The sequence below is a fragment of the Plutella xylostella genome, chromosome 18, assembly GCF_932276165.1.
Source record: "Plutella xylostella chromosome 18, ilPluXylo3.1, whole genome shotgun sequence".
In the NCBI taxonomy this organism is placed as follows: Eukaryota; Metazoa; Arthropoda; class Insecta; order Lepidoptera; family Plutellidae; genus Plutella; species Plutella xylostella.
This window is the reverse complement of record NC_063998.1, coordinates 10,787,587-10,801,288: the sequence shown is the minus strand read 5'-3', so window position 1 is coordinate 10,801,288 and position 13,702 is coordinate 10,787,587. Positions and strand designations below refer to the sequence as shown.

General features: G+C 40.7%; 2 protein-coding genes across 2 annotated transcripts; one reads left to right on the top strand and one right to left on the bottom strand.

Moving 5' to 3' along the window:
* Window positions 1–719: 719 nt before the first annotated feature.
* On the bottom strand, window positions 720–1,605 carry LOC105380898 (hepatic leukemia factor). Its single transcript, XM_011550506.3, has one exon. It carries the CDS (start codon window positions 1,603–1,605, stop codon window positions 835–837), a length of 771 nt encoding a protein of 256 aa, XP_011548808.3. The 3' UTR covers window positions 720–834.
* Window positions 1,606–6,869: 5,264 nt separating this feature from the next.
* On the top strand, window positions 6,870–11,335 carry LOC105380897 (transcription factor VBP-like). The gene is made up of 2 exons (XM_011550505.3): window positions 6,870–7,458; window positions 10,653–11,335. The coding sequence occupies exons 1-2, from the start codon at window positions 6,870–6,872 to the stop codon at window positions 11,333–11,335; spliced, it is 1,272 nt and encodes a 423-aa protein (XP_011548807.3).
* Window positions 11,336–13,702: the final 2,367 nt, after the last annotated feature.

Here is a 13,702-nt window from a genome sequence, read left to right as displayed (position 1 = left end):
CGGAGTTGCAGGTGTTGCCATTATTAAAATTGTGTTTTGCAGAAGACGTACAGTTGTAACAGTTTTTCTACTCAACACTAGATGGCGTGGAAAGCCTATTTTAGTTTTATAAATAATTTCAGAAAGATTACGAACATGGGTAGGTAACTTTTATTTCTGCTACTTTTATGCTAAATCACCAAATTAATTAATAATTATACATTAACTTCGTGCATGATTACTGAGAGGTCAGTTGCTGGTCTACAAATAGTACAAACTTGAACAAAATTTGCATAAACCTGAAACGCTTCTTTCAGGACCTTCACTATCCACAGACGTATCATTTGAATTTGTCGGGTTTGATTGATTTGATTTGAATCGACATAAGGATTTAATAATTTGCTCAAGTGGCACTAGCTGTGTATGTATATCAATGAAAGAACCGAAGATCATTGGAATAACGAGCCTGAAATGGAGTGGAGACCACGGGCACATGGCATCCAACAAGCCAGCGTACCGTGGGAGGCACTCCGGCACACGCCGGTATCTACCGCCGCCGACGACCTCAGACAGGCAGGTAGCTCGATGCGAAACGCCGAGAATAGAGTTAGTAGTAATTCTTGGGAGAGAGATTGTTGGTAGTGTTGGTTATTAATAACATGGCATTAATGGTTTTCATCAATAAATTTTATTTGAACAGGTTAAATTAGAGAGAACCGAAAATATGTTTACAAATAAAAGCCTACTTAAATACCTAACCTTAACTGCTTACAATTTTATTTACAATGTTTGATTCTGGATAAATTATAATTACAGTTTTAGTACTTATTTATATCTACAGAATAAGAATCTTAACTAATCAAAACTTGTGTGACAATCTGTGCAGAGGGCAGCCGCGTGGATCTGCCGTCGCAGCTGTGCGTTGTCCTGCTCGAGGAAGGCGGCGCGGATGGCCAGCTCGTCCTCCCTCGCCCGGCGCAGGTCGCGGCTGCGCTTGGCCGCCGCGTTGTTGCGCTCCCTGCGCGCCTGGTACCCCGCCCCCGCCGCCGCCGCGCCCCGCACCGCGCGCCGCATGCGCGGGTTGCTCGCCGACAGGCTGCCGCCGTTGCGCGCGCGGATGGCGTCCAACATGGCCGACCGGAAAGCCTCGTACCTCACATCCGGTGGCGCCGACCCGGATGGCACTGGCAATGCGGCTGTCATCGCTGTGAACGGCCGCTTCTGCTTCCTCTTCACAGGGGACGTGCTGACCTCTGCATGCTCATAGTAGCCTGGTATAGGTGTGGCTATATCTGGCTGCGGTGTCCAATATGGGCTGCTCATCAATGCAGGGCTCGCAGAATGGGTGGGATAGGTTGCAAATGCAGCATCTGTTTCGAACCAGTGTGGCTCCCAGTGTGCGCTGCTGCTCAGCCCGGGCTGGTCCCTGGTCCCGAATTCTCCATGATGGCTCGAGGACGTCGAGCTGGCCGGGGGAGATACGCTCGCGAACGAGCCCAAGTCTTCACGAGATATGTTGTGCACCATGTGTTGTAACTTCTGCACATAACATTCCGTATTCTCTTCAGTATTATCTTCTGTTCGTTCCACTTTGATTTGCTTTTCGAATGGTCTCCAGAAAGACATTTTGGCAGTCCGATGTTCGCTCTCAGAGATGCAAAAAGATAATGAGGTGATATTTGAGTGTCACCGCTATTTGAGGGTAGGTCGTTGGGGGCTGCTCGTGCGTAATTAGGATGGGTCATTGTCTTAAAGCCACATTAGGGTTGTTGTTGTGTTCGTGTAGGATTCCAGGTAGATTCAGGTAGGAGGCGGTGACGCAATAGATAAGGTCAAGCCATGGTCAAGCCTTGGAGAAAGTATAGTATAGACAGGTACATACCTATTTATTATCACTTAATTCACAGGTAGGACAAACAAGTGCTAAATTATGTCTGTGTAAATGGCCTGCAGTGATAAGAAATGCGTAGAGGCGTAAGCAAAATAATTAGCTAACTAGTTAACCGTTCATTACGTAGGTACTGTTTGTATCCGAAAAACAATGCCCGGCAAGTAAATTGTCCTGTAGTGTCCCAATTTATGAAAAGGTGTATTTATGTAAACAGAATAATTAGTGAATTACCATTAATGTTTTGTAAACAACACACTTACTCTAACTTATTATTTATTAATATTAACTAGTTAAATATTGAATGTACCTAACTGCTATTATACTTCCTACACTGCCATAATAATATGTTAAATTCTTACTGAAATGTGTACATATCTTCCGCAGGTATATACACTATACCTACACTATAGAATGCAGAGCACTGTAATTTGGTGTTATACCGACTTAATCTTATTTTAATCAAGAAATTCTTATTCTGATTTTAACTCTATATCTCTAGTTAAACACTAGCTAGGTAAGCTACCATACCATCCATAGGTAGGTACAATAGTAGGTAACTAAATTTATAGACCACAGGTTTAAATAAAAGTTGGAACCTATGGGTAGGAGATACTCAAAGATAGATGAAAATCTAATCTACATAATGCTGGCGGCGTGACGAAAGCGTAATAACTAGCCGTACCTACAGAGAGACGAATGATTTTTGGACAACAGTGGGCCCTCCACGTCGCCATTGCTTCACCAGCACAATTGTACAATGCGTCAGGCTATTCAGCACGACTGTAATCCGCTGACAATCCGCGCTTCCTCTCCGTCCAGTCCGCTCGAGAGGTTGTCCATTATCGCTGCTCCGTCGTGTGGAACAATCTGATAATGTCATTTAGCAGAGACCCTCAGGACGTGCCGCCTACGACGACAGTTTTTGCATGCTGGAGTTGACGTCGAATAATTCGGAAATTCGGGGTGTAACCTTTATTGTTACATAGGTAGAAATAGAATATATTTTCATAGATCCTCTCCACTTTGATCACACACAGCGCGGCAGCGTGTAATAAACAAGGTATCGTCGTCACAGAACAATTAGGTACTGGTATTGGAATAACAAGTTATACTTATCTAAATAAATTGATATTGTGTTTGTGTATCCAATCTTTGCTAAGGAGGTATAACATAGCAGGTAGGTTACCTATCTTCAAAAGCTATCAATCAATTTAATAACAAAACCGAACTGCGTTGCCCAAAACTACCGTTACTATTCTCTGATAAAAGATAAAGATAAAACTGCGTCTAAACTGTTAGGAAGTCCTACTGAAATGATGTAAAAGCTCATTCTACCTGAAAGACAAAGGACCCGACGACGTAATCCTCCACCGAGGCCAAGCGAGTGCAGCCACCTAGTGAAAGGCTTAGTTAATTCAAGGAAAGCGAAAACAGTGAAGTAATAGTAGCTAATAGATAAACAATTGGACGCCGCGCGGAGATTAGTAACAATCTTTACGACGCGTCAAGTCTTTGAAGAATTCAGCAGCTGCGTTCTGTAATTAACCAGGTCCACCCTCTATTACATACCTACGTACTTACGTCAGCCCTAAATATAAAATTAAAGACTTGATAAGAGACAAAATTGCGTTATGCCTCCAGCTTATTGTGTCCTCTGTCAAAATCCAATTGAGATATGATTCACATAGGTGAACCACATTAGGTAGTAGGTCACTGTAGGCAAATGCTATTGGCGGGCACAGTGGAGGTGATGTTAAAGATTTTAGATCTTCTACACCAATGTAGATAAACATAACGGAACTCGGACATTTCATTCGATAGTTTATTTTGTCTCCTAAACAATAGCACCCATGCTGCATTGTTGACACCAGCGTGACGTGAGCTTACCTCACACTAATATTGGGAAACGTGGATGTTTCGCAAAATACGCGTGTTCTATTGTTGCCATTGAAGTTCGTTTTTAGCTTTCGGCACATCATTTATTATTGCCAAAATAAAACATTATAAGTATCAAATTCAAATTCAAATCTTTATTGCATTCCATAATTAGTGTTACATAAGGTGTTAAAATAATAAACAAGCGATCATTATGGACCCGGAAGGGCACAGCAATTTTCTATTAAGAGAAGGAAGGAGGAGGACTTAGCATTTGCATAAATAAATTTAGTTAGATTAAATAATTTTATCTTATTAATATTATTATTATTTTAATTAATTTACTCTTATTAAATTCATTCTATTCGTAAATGTCACTCTAATTTGCATTGGTAAATAGCGTGAAATACTTACATACATAAAATTTACAGCAAATCTTCACAATTTAGTTAATATCATAATTCATCATCGTCCAAATACTCGTTAATAGAATAGTAAGATTTCTGTAGTAGTAATTTTTTTAGTTTGTAAATGAAATTTTTTGTATTATTATTGCTTTTTAATGTTTCGGGTAATTTATTATATATACTTTTACTGAAGAAATGTATACACTTGAAGAGTAGAGTTTCATTCGGCTAAGCGGTAAAATTAAATTATTTTTGTTGCGGCGCTGTTCATATTTTCTATTAAGATTGTCTCTTTTAGCATAGTATTCTGGGTAGTTCCGAACAAATTTGCATATTTCTAATATGTAAATACAAGGTAAGGTCAGTAATTCAAGTTTTTGGAAGTATGGTTTACAAGAGTCAGTTACTTTAATATTCATCATAATTCTTACGAGTTTTTTCTGGAGAGTAAAAAGGTCAGGTGCATCGGTGCTATTTCCCCATAGGATTATGCCATACATAAGCCACGCATATGCGTAAGCGTAGTAGGTTACTAGTGCAGTGTTTAAATCAGTTGTCTTTTTTATTTCTTGTAAGGCGTAGGAAAATCTGGAAAGTTTTTGTCTTATCTTTTGAATATGGGGTTTCCAATTTATGTTTGTATCTATGGTTATACCGAGAAGGGGGAATTCGTTTACTACTTTTAATTTTACACCGTTGAACGTGAAGCAAATTTCTAGTGGATCTTTTTGGTAGGGATGAAAGGTTATTAGTTTAGATTTTTCATAATTTATTTGTAGGTTATGATCATCCATCCAATCTTTTACTTTATTTAATATATTAGTAAGTAGTATTAGTAAGTAATGTTTACGTTAACCCCTATTTTTTTATATACTTATCTTTATGTGAGTAGTGGAAGTCTTAATACCAGAGCCTCATTTTTTAAATAGGTACATAAGTAACTAGGTATACTTACTTATTCTGTTGTTCAAATTTACTAACAGGGTGGTATTTACCTAGCATTAAGACTGTACTTACCTAGCAATTTTGCCTGCATAGGTATATTTTTATTCATCTAACTATTGTTGCACCCGCATTTATTTTAATCTTCTGCAGTCTAAAATAATCCCCAAAAATAAGTTATACATTTTATGGCACCGCCTTTTGTTTCACTTGCAATCACAGCAGTCCGCATGATTCTCTCTTGTTTCTATTTTGTGACAACATTACAGGAATGGAAGTCATAAAATGAGATAATTTTAAAAAGGAGATATTACCGCGTGGCTTTGTTAATATTTTTACTAAAATATCGAATATAGTTATAGTTATAGTTATACGGTTATAGTTAGTTCTAGAAATTACTAAGCCGGGGATTCGGTCCATTCGGACTCCTGGTTAAAGCTGAATACAGCAAATTACATATTATGAAATTCTTGACAGACATAACTACCTTTTATGTAAATTCTTCTAATCTATATAGATCAGTGGTTGACTTACGAATCTCATACTGTGTAGAACTTTCCTAAGAATTTTAATTATTCTCTCTTTTGATTTTCTACAGTACCTAACGTAAGTAGCGATGTCTGCGCCGTGTAGGTAACTACCTACCTTGCGCACGATCAATTTGCGTATCATTTTTTTAATGACAAGTTATGATGACACTCGTAAATACTTCAACAACAGGTTTTTTTTACAACATCGGTTTACTTAAAAAAAACTAGCTTTAGGTACTTTCCTGTTTATTATCGCGTTTAGCTAGACTTTGTGCAACTAACAATTAATTTGCAATGTTTAGCTACTGTTTACGTAAATACAACCTAATTATTTGATTTCGACATCTAATAATAGCCTATCATTGAATTTGTCCGGTTCTTCTTACCATGTCTGTAACAAAAAAAAGATGTAGGTTAGGTACATCTACTAGCTAGTCATCTGGCGGTCCCGGCGGTCCCAGGTTCGATGAAGTCGGGATGAACTGAGAACCCCTGACGCTATTCATGATCTACATACGAACACCAACATAGTTATAAAAAAAATGCGCAATGTAGGTACCTACATACATAGAAAGTCTGCATACATAGGTCGGTTGCGTCAAATTTAAATAAAAGGTTAGGCTTCATAATGTCTTGCATACCTATAATTTACGTAATAGGTACTAGGTATGAGTACCTAGTAGTAATCTATGCTATAAGTTTATAGCTAGGTGTAGATAAGTATCTACCTAGTTGTGCTAGATGGAAGAATTTATTGTTTACAAGTTTCGTTACCCTAATAATCCTAATATTGTTTACGTAGACGTAGGTAGGAAAGTACCTACTTAATTTAATTACGAAATTTCTCATTAAGAAGCCTTATCCCGAACTTATGAAGTTACATTAGGTACATCTCTTGCACCTCGATAATATGTAAACAAACAAATTAATTAGATAATGAATCACATTTTACTACTTACATTAGCGTAAAATTAATAGTAACTTAAAAAACCTAGCGTTTGTTCGTAAAATATCTTTAACTACGTTTATCAATCTATTTATTTTATTTAACCCTTCAAAAGACTATGAGGGTGAATTTGACCCTGTAACCACGGAGCGCTGTGATTGGTCGAGCGGCACCGCAGGCCCCGCCCACCCCTCACGTTGCATCGCACGAGCAAAGTCGCGCGTGCCATCCTCATTTGCCATTTACACATCCGACCGCTAACTATTCCCGTTATAGGAATTGTTTTACTACTTACGAAGATGTCTCTGTGGACACCTTACGAACCGGACCAAGCTTTGGACCTGAGCAAATCCTCCAAATTAGTAAAGCCGAAGGAGGAAGCTAATTATTCACCAATAAGAGATGATTCAAGTGATTTTCAACTTTCGCCGACCTTGTACAGCCATCATGCATACATTCCGTACCAGGGACTGTCGCCATCACCACCGCAGCTTGTACCAGGATACCATGAAGCTACGCAACCTGCCGTGACCTCGTCGAGAGCGAGGAAGCTGCCGCGGCCGTTCAAAGCGGTGACGGCGGCGCTGCCCGAGCTGCAGGCGGCGGGTGACCCCGACCGGCACTACGCGGCCTTCAGAGCCGCCATGCTAGAGGCCATCCGCGCCAGACATGGGGGCTCACTGGGTGCTAGCAACCCGCGCATGCGCCGCGCCGTGCACCGCTCCAGCTGCGCCGAGGATGATGAATACCTGGAGAGGCGGGCCAGGAACAACGCGGCGGCCAAGCGCAGCCGCGACCTGCGGAGGCAGAAGGAGGACGAGCTGGCCATCCGCGCTGCCTACTTGGAGCGGGTCAACGCTGACCTCAGGGGTCAGATAGCTGCCGCCAGCCGCTGCCTGCAGTGCGATGCGGTGGTGATGTAGACTTTTGTAACGTTGAGAAGTGGGAGTGCAATATGTTTTCGAGTGTTGAATTTAGATATCTACTTAGTAATAAGATTCACTTGGGGAACAAGAAATTTATTAGTTTTAAGATTGTAAATAGCTTGACTTCGAACCAAATTATACTACCAAATATACTGTAACTGTAATATTGTAAAGAAATTATTTAGCTAAATAAAAATATATTTTCCAAAATTTTACTGTGTTTCTGTTTAAACCATGCAAATATGTTCTTTTTTGCAAAGTTAACGGTAAAATATTGACTGAGTAAGATAAAATCAACAGAACTAATCCCACCCCAAGGATGGGTCGCTCGACGGAGACAGTGGTCAAAGATAAACAATAGATAATGTCTGGCGCGTCGAATGTACGACCGCGCCGACAACGGGCCGCACGAACACCTCCACGACATCGCCCCGACCTACGACCGGCCAGACAATGGCAGACCCTATCCTCGGGAGCTCCTTCTGTTGGCACCAGCCGACGAAGTGGCTCCCTGAGTCGATACTACACCGGACGAGACACCTGATCCTCGGGAGCCCTAGCTGTTGGCACTCAGCTGACAAGAGGGGCTCCCTGAGTCGATCCACTGGACCAGACGATTCCTCGTGAGCTGCTGTCGTCGGCAACCAGTCGATGCGGCGGCTCACTGAGACGAAGACAGCCAACAAGACGCCGCCTGCTGAACAGGCGGCCCCCCGGACCCAGGAGCTGGTTGGCCCTGGAGAAGAAGCCCGGGCAAGGAGGGCTCCCTCATAGGCCCGAAGCCTGCGCCCTGACGGGCGCAGAAGACAACCAACGACGACGGAGACAGTGGTCAAAGATAAACAATAGGCATCACAGTAAGGAGGATTAACAGTTTTTTTATCAGAGTCATGTTACCATTCCAGACATTTGACGACCTCAGCTTAGTTGTGTAACTTTACGAAATGACACATATAAATCCCTATTAAAGTTAAGTGCCGTTCTACTGGGTGTACTCCTGTCAACCCCTCTTAATAAAAGCAGCAATATTTATAATAATAGGTATTCAATTTAACTCTTTATAGCTGGCACGTGTCTGTCACCCATATTCAAGCCAGCCAGACCCACGCCATGCCAAATCCCAATAACATAATTAATATTTCTGCTGCGACATATGGCACCGAAAAAAACATCCTTCCGTTTTGCACACAACGATTAGCAAATACGCACTATTAGGATCCGACAATGGAGGTTGAAGATGATGTTCAATTATAACGTAACAATGAGAGCTGGATGTGGTCAACAGAGTCGCCGAGGCGTCACTAACCACGCAACTGTCGTGTGGTACTTCCGGCTGTCCTCCCACTGGACAACTCTTTCTCTACAGAACCTTTGTGAGAAATTGAGGAGTCATTTGGAAAAGTTATTATATTTTGGTTACAATTGACCCATAACCATACTTAATATTAATAGACAGCACCTAAGTATACCTACTTATACATTTATAAAATGATCTATGTTTTAATAACAAAGAATAAAGTAGATATCTAGTAGGTATAGGTACCCAATGCTATCAATAAATTTCTATTGATCTGTCATAAGGGTCTGTATTTCTCACGCTGACCGCACACATTACGCAGGCCGCTTGCAGGGCGCAGTTGCAATAATATTGGAAGTTGGTCATTTCTGTTAAAGGTGATACAATTCCCAAAGGGTTGATGTGAATGCGGGTGGGTCCACGAGGAAGCCAGTCGCCACATTTATTTCCTAAATAATAATGTTAAAATTCATTTATATTCCGTATTCTCCCATCAATTATATATTATCATCTGAACTAGAATTTTACTTATTTAAGTCAGTAGATACTTGAGTATCTATTAGTGATGGGCCGAATGTGGTTTGAACCGAAGTTCGGCTTCGGCCGAACATTCGGTATTTTTGTTACTTTTGTTATTGGCAGGGAAATGTACCCAAAATACTGAACAACTTCATAAATTGTCGCTGACATCCAAATACAGCTGTTTTATAAATTTTCGTTTGTCAAGAGGGAAGTATACCTAGGGAAATAGGTATTTAGGAAAACATTTGCTATCACTTGTGCATTCATGCCCCAAGATCAATGCAGTTCGCGACTGACAATATGTACTTTTCTTGGTGAAATTTTAATTTGGGAAGAAAACGGTTTTTGACGTACTTAAAAAAATATATGTTTGATTTTGATGTTTTTTTTAAATACATTGTTTTTGTTCAACAATGACTTGATTCCACACACAGTTGACCAAACTACTTTCATACAACCTTACATAGGTATTGTACGAAATTCCAGACACAGTTTTGATGGCAATAATTACGTTATTTGAGGTGCCTAAAAAAGTTTGAATCTTTAGCAAAATTGAAAAAAGAAAAAACTATAAACCTAGTACTTAATTCGATATTTCGGTGAACATTCAAAAAAATCATGGAGTTAATATTTAGTACTTAGGTTGTAGAAAAAAGTTTTCTCTTTTTTTTGGCCGAGCAAGTGCTTCCTACTTAATTACGTATAAGTATTTAACTTTACTATGAAACAGCTGTGTTTTTCGCGATTTCAAAGCGGTACAAAAAGTGTCCATGCATTACGGTTAGAAACACCCGCCAACACAAACGTTGCAATCAAAATTCCACATTGTATTTCATACAAAATTGTAGAAAAAGAAGTGCCGAATGTTCGGCATTTGAACCGAATTTCGGCCGAATACCGAAGTTCGGTTAAACCTGCCGAAGTTCGGTTCAACCGAATGTCTACCGAATTTCGGCCCATCCCTAGTATCTATATTTCATGATATTTTCCTATTTACAGGGATATCTAAATTATTTACGCTATTGAAACATAAAAAAGGTAGGTAGTTATGTAGATAACATATTCATTTACGAACAAGAATCTACAAAATGCTAAAGGTATTTAAAAAAGTATCAAATATAAATAAAATAATTCGCAGGTTGTTTCACAGTTAACCCTTCAAACACGCTAACGGGAGCTTTTCACCCCCGCTCCAAGCCGCGCGCTGATTGGCCGCGCGCGCGCTCGCCCCTCCCACCTCCCCGAGCAGACGCTTGGGCATATTTGCAAGCACTTCCCAATATCCTAATCACTTGTGCTTGACGCGTTGCGCGGACCACTACCGTATTCTTTTCAAGAAGTATTATTCTCGTCTGACATCATGTCTCTGTGGACCCCGTACGACCCTGAGCAAGTGCTGGACCTGAGCAAGGCCGCTGCGATGGCCCGGGTGAAGCTGGAGCCGGGGCTTCCGCGCTCGCCGCCCGCCGCCGCCGGCCCGGAGCCCTACCCGCTGCAGCAGTACCCGCAGTACCTGGCCGGGTCGCCGCTGCTGTCGCCCGAGTCCCTGCGCTACTCCGCGTCCAGCTACGGCGTCTCTCCGCCCGCCTCCAGCCCCGACTCCTCCAGTGGACGCCACTCCGCCGGCTCGCGGCCGCCGCGCCCGTTCAAGGCGGTCACAGCTGCATTACCCGAACTGGGGGCTGCCTCCGACCCTGACCCTAAGTTCGCGGCGTTCAGAGCGGCCATGCTCGAAGCTATGCGGGCGAGGAACGGCGGGTCTCTGACGGTGTCGAACCCCCGCATGCGTCGCTCCGTACACCGCTCCAGCGACACCGGTGAAGATGGAGACTACTTGGAGCGTAGAGCGAGAAACAACGCGGCGGCCAAGCGCAGCCGGGACCTGAGGAAGCAGAAGGAGGACGAGCTGGCCATCCGCGTGGCCTATCTGGAGCAGCAGAACGCCGAGCTGCGGGAGGACCTGGCCGCCGCCGCCAGGAGACCCTGCGCCGGCTGTCTGCACAGATACAACCCCTACTGAGAAGCTGCGGGTTTCGTGGTTACCGGAATTACATGTGCCATGTGTTATGAATAAAATGTAGTTAAGAATGAGTAATATACTGTATCAGTATTAGGTAGTAATTTATAAAGAATTAAGCATTTGTATAAATGTAGACTAAGTACAATCACTGTAAATAATTTATAGCCATAAGATAACAGCGTGCAATTTTAATCTTCTATGCAATAAAAATCAATTGAATAATATTCTATGTTTCATTTCTCGAACTGCCCTGAGTATTTTCCCTGGGGACTGTCTACGTTGGCGGCGGGTTTGGACAATATGGCGTCTAACGGTATATTTGATACATTTGGCGACGCAAGTGTGCTAATCCGTTGACAAGGACGCGCCCCGGCCGAGACAAAGGGTTGACAATGACGCAGGTATCTAAGATGTTTACCTGAATGAAGTCGAACCTACCAGAGCGCCTTTATTTTAACAAGATACTTAATGCAAATAAAATATAAGAAATTCTAGAAATGAACTAGGTAGCTATATTCTGAACAGGGAGATTTGTTAGATGCTTTAGTCGGCTACCCAGCACACTTTATTCAGAGATTCTCAAATTTTAATAGGCACTAAAATATATTTCACACAGGTAGTATATCTAGTATAAAGTTATTTTAATTAAGCTGTTTTAACATAGCTTACGTAATATTTAAAAGTTCCTACTAGTCTAGAAGGTATCTTCCATGTGACCGTGCAGCGAGCACCGGATTCGATACTATTTTCGAATCTACACGAAGGGTCACTTTTACCAAATTCTAAACGTATTTAAAACAAATTTTAAATACATTTTGTACTAACTGACAGACGTATGACAGGCTACTAAATACGTTTAGCGTTTGGTGAAATTCTACCTAACATATGGAAAAAACAAATGTCACTTTTGGAACTAACTTTGCCTTACATTTTGACAGTGACAGTTGACGATACGCAACGTAAACGGAGGCATAACGGAGGTTTCGAATCCTGTGCTCGCGACACTGCTATATGTATCGAATAATTATGTACTTACACGGACAGGGACCTACTTACGATGTGAACAATCAAAGAAAAAGGCGGACGATTCAGCCCGAAAAAACATAAAAAACCTTAAAATAAATCTTCAAAGGCTCATAAATTAAAACGCTAAGTAGGCATTTAGATAAAAACCGAAGAACCGAAATTTCGTTAAATAAGAGGCTGGCTACTTAAAAAACTGGCCGCCTTTTAAATCTTTTTACGGTAGGTAGGTAAGTAGCAATAAAACATTGTGCATGTCGTAAATAAAGGTTGAGCTAAGGAGGGTTATCCGGGTAATGTGGCAGGTACGTACATTATGTGGGTGAATTGTCTTAACTTTAGTTGGTCAGGGTTTTCCATTAATGCATTGGAAGGTGAAATAAAATATTGAAGCTTTCAAGTTCTTTGTAATTAAAAGTAACTTTACACTATACCTAACTTTTCTCTCTAGTTGTTAGTAGGTAAATAAAGTAAAAGTACGATATACTTAAGTGACTTTTCATAAGGATTTGGCCAGTTTTGTCTATGATTTATCCTGATTACGCCTAGATAGACAATTAGACAAGGCACAATCAAATAATAAATTGTATTTTTTGCATTAACTTAGCACGTGACTGATATTTTAGTTAGGTAGTCATACGGCTGTCCCATTTCAAAACACAGTAACCGCCAACTTTAAAAAAAAACGGGTCTTTGATTTATATATTATTTTAGGCGATTCCGCACAAAACTGCATTGTCAGAATATCAAAAAACCGCTTAGAAACGAAAATAAAATTTCTAAAAACCTAGTAACTCCACCCTGCGAAATCAAAAATGCCACGAAAACCATTTCAAAACATAGTAAGAGCCACCAACCATTTTAAAACACAGTAAGTGAAAATGACTTACTAGGTTTTAAAATGGTCAATGGCGCTTACTAGGTTTTGAAATGGTCAGCAAAGGACAATTTTCGTCCGTTAATTTTAGTAAGTCACAAATGGCATACATTATTACTAACACTTTTTTCGAACAAAATATCAGACATTTCAGAACCTGTATCTTTGCACCAATGAGACCTAGAGAGTTGAATTAAAAGTAGAACATAAGTAAATTTTGTCTTCTTTATAAAAGCCATAGAGACCTTTCTCGTCAGAACCTTTCTACTAGCCCTATTTTGCATAAACCAAAAAAAAAACAAGTTATAAATAAGAGGAAACTGATTTTTAGATAGAAATTTAGGAAATATTGTCTAATTGAAGGCAGCCATAAATAATTTTCATGTTAGAGCCTTCTTAATATGGCTATTTAATTCATTTACATAAAACAAAAAAAAAACATAAAAATATGCCCGTATTTCAGCTAT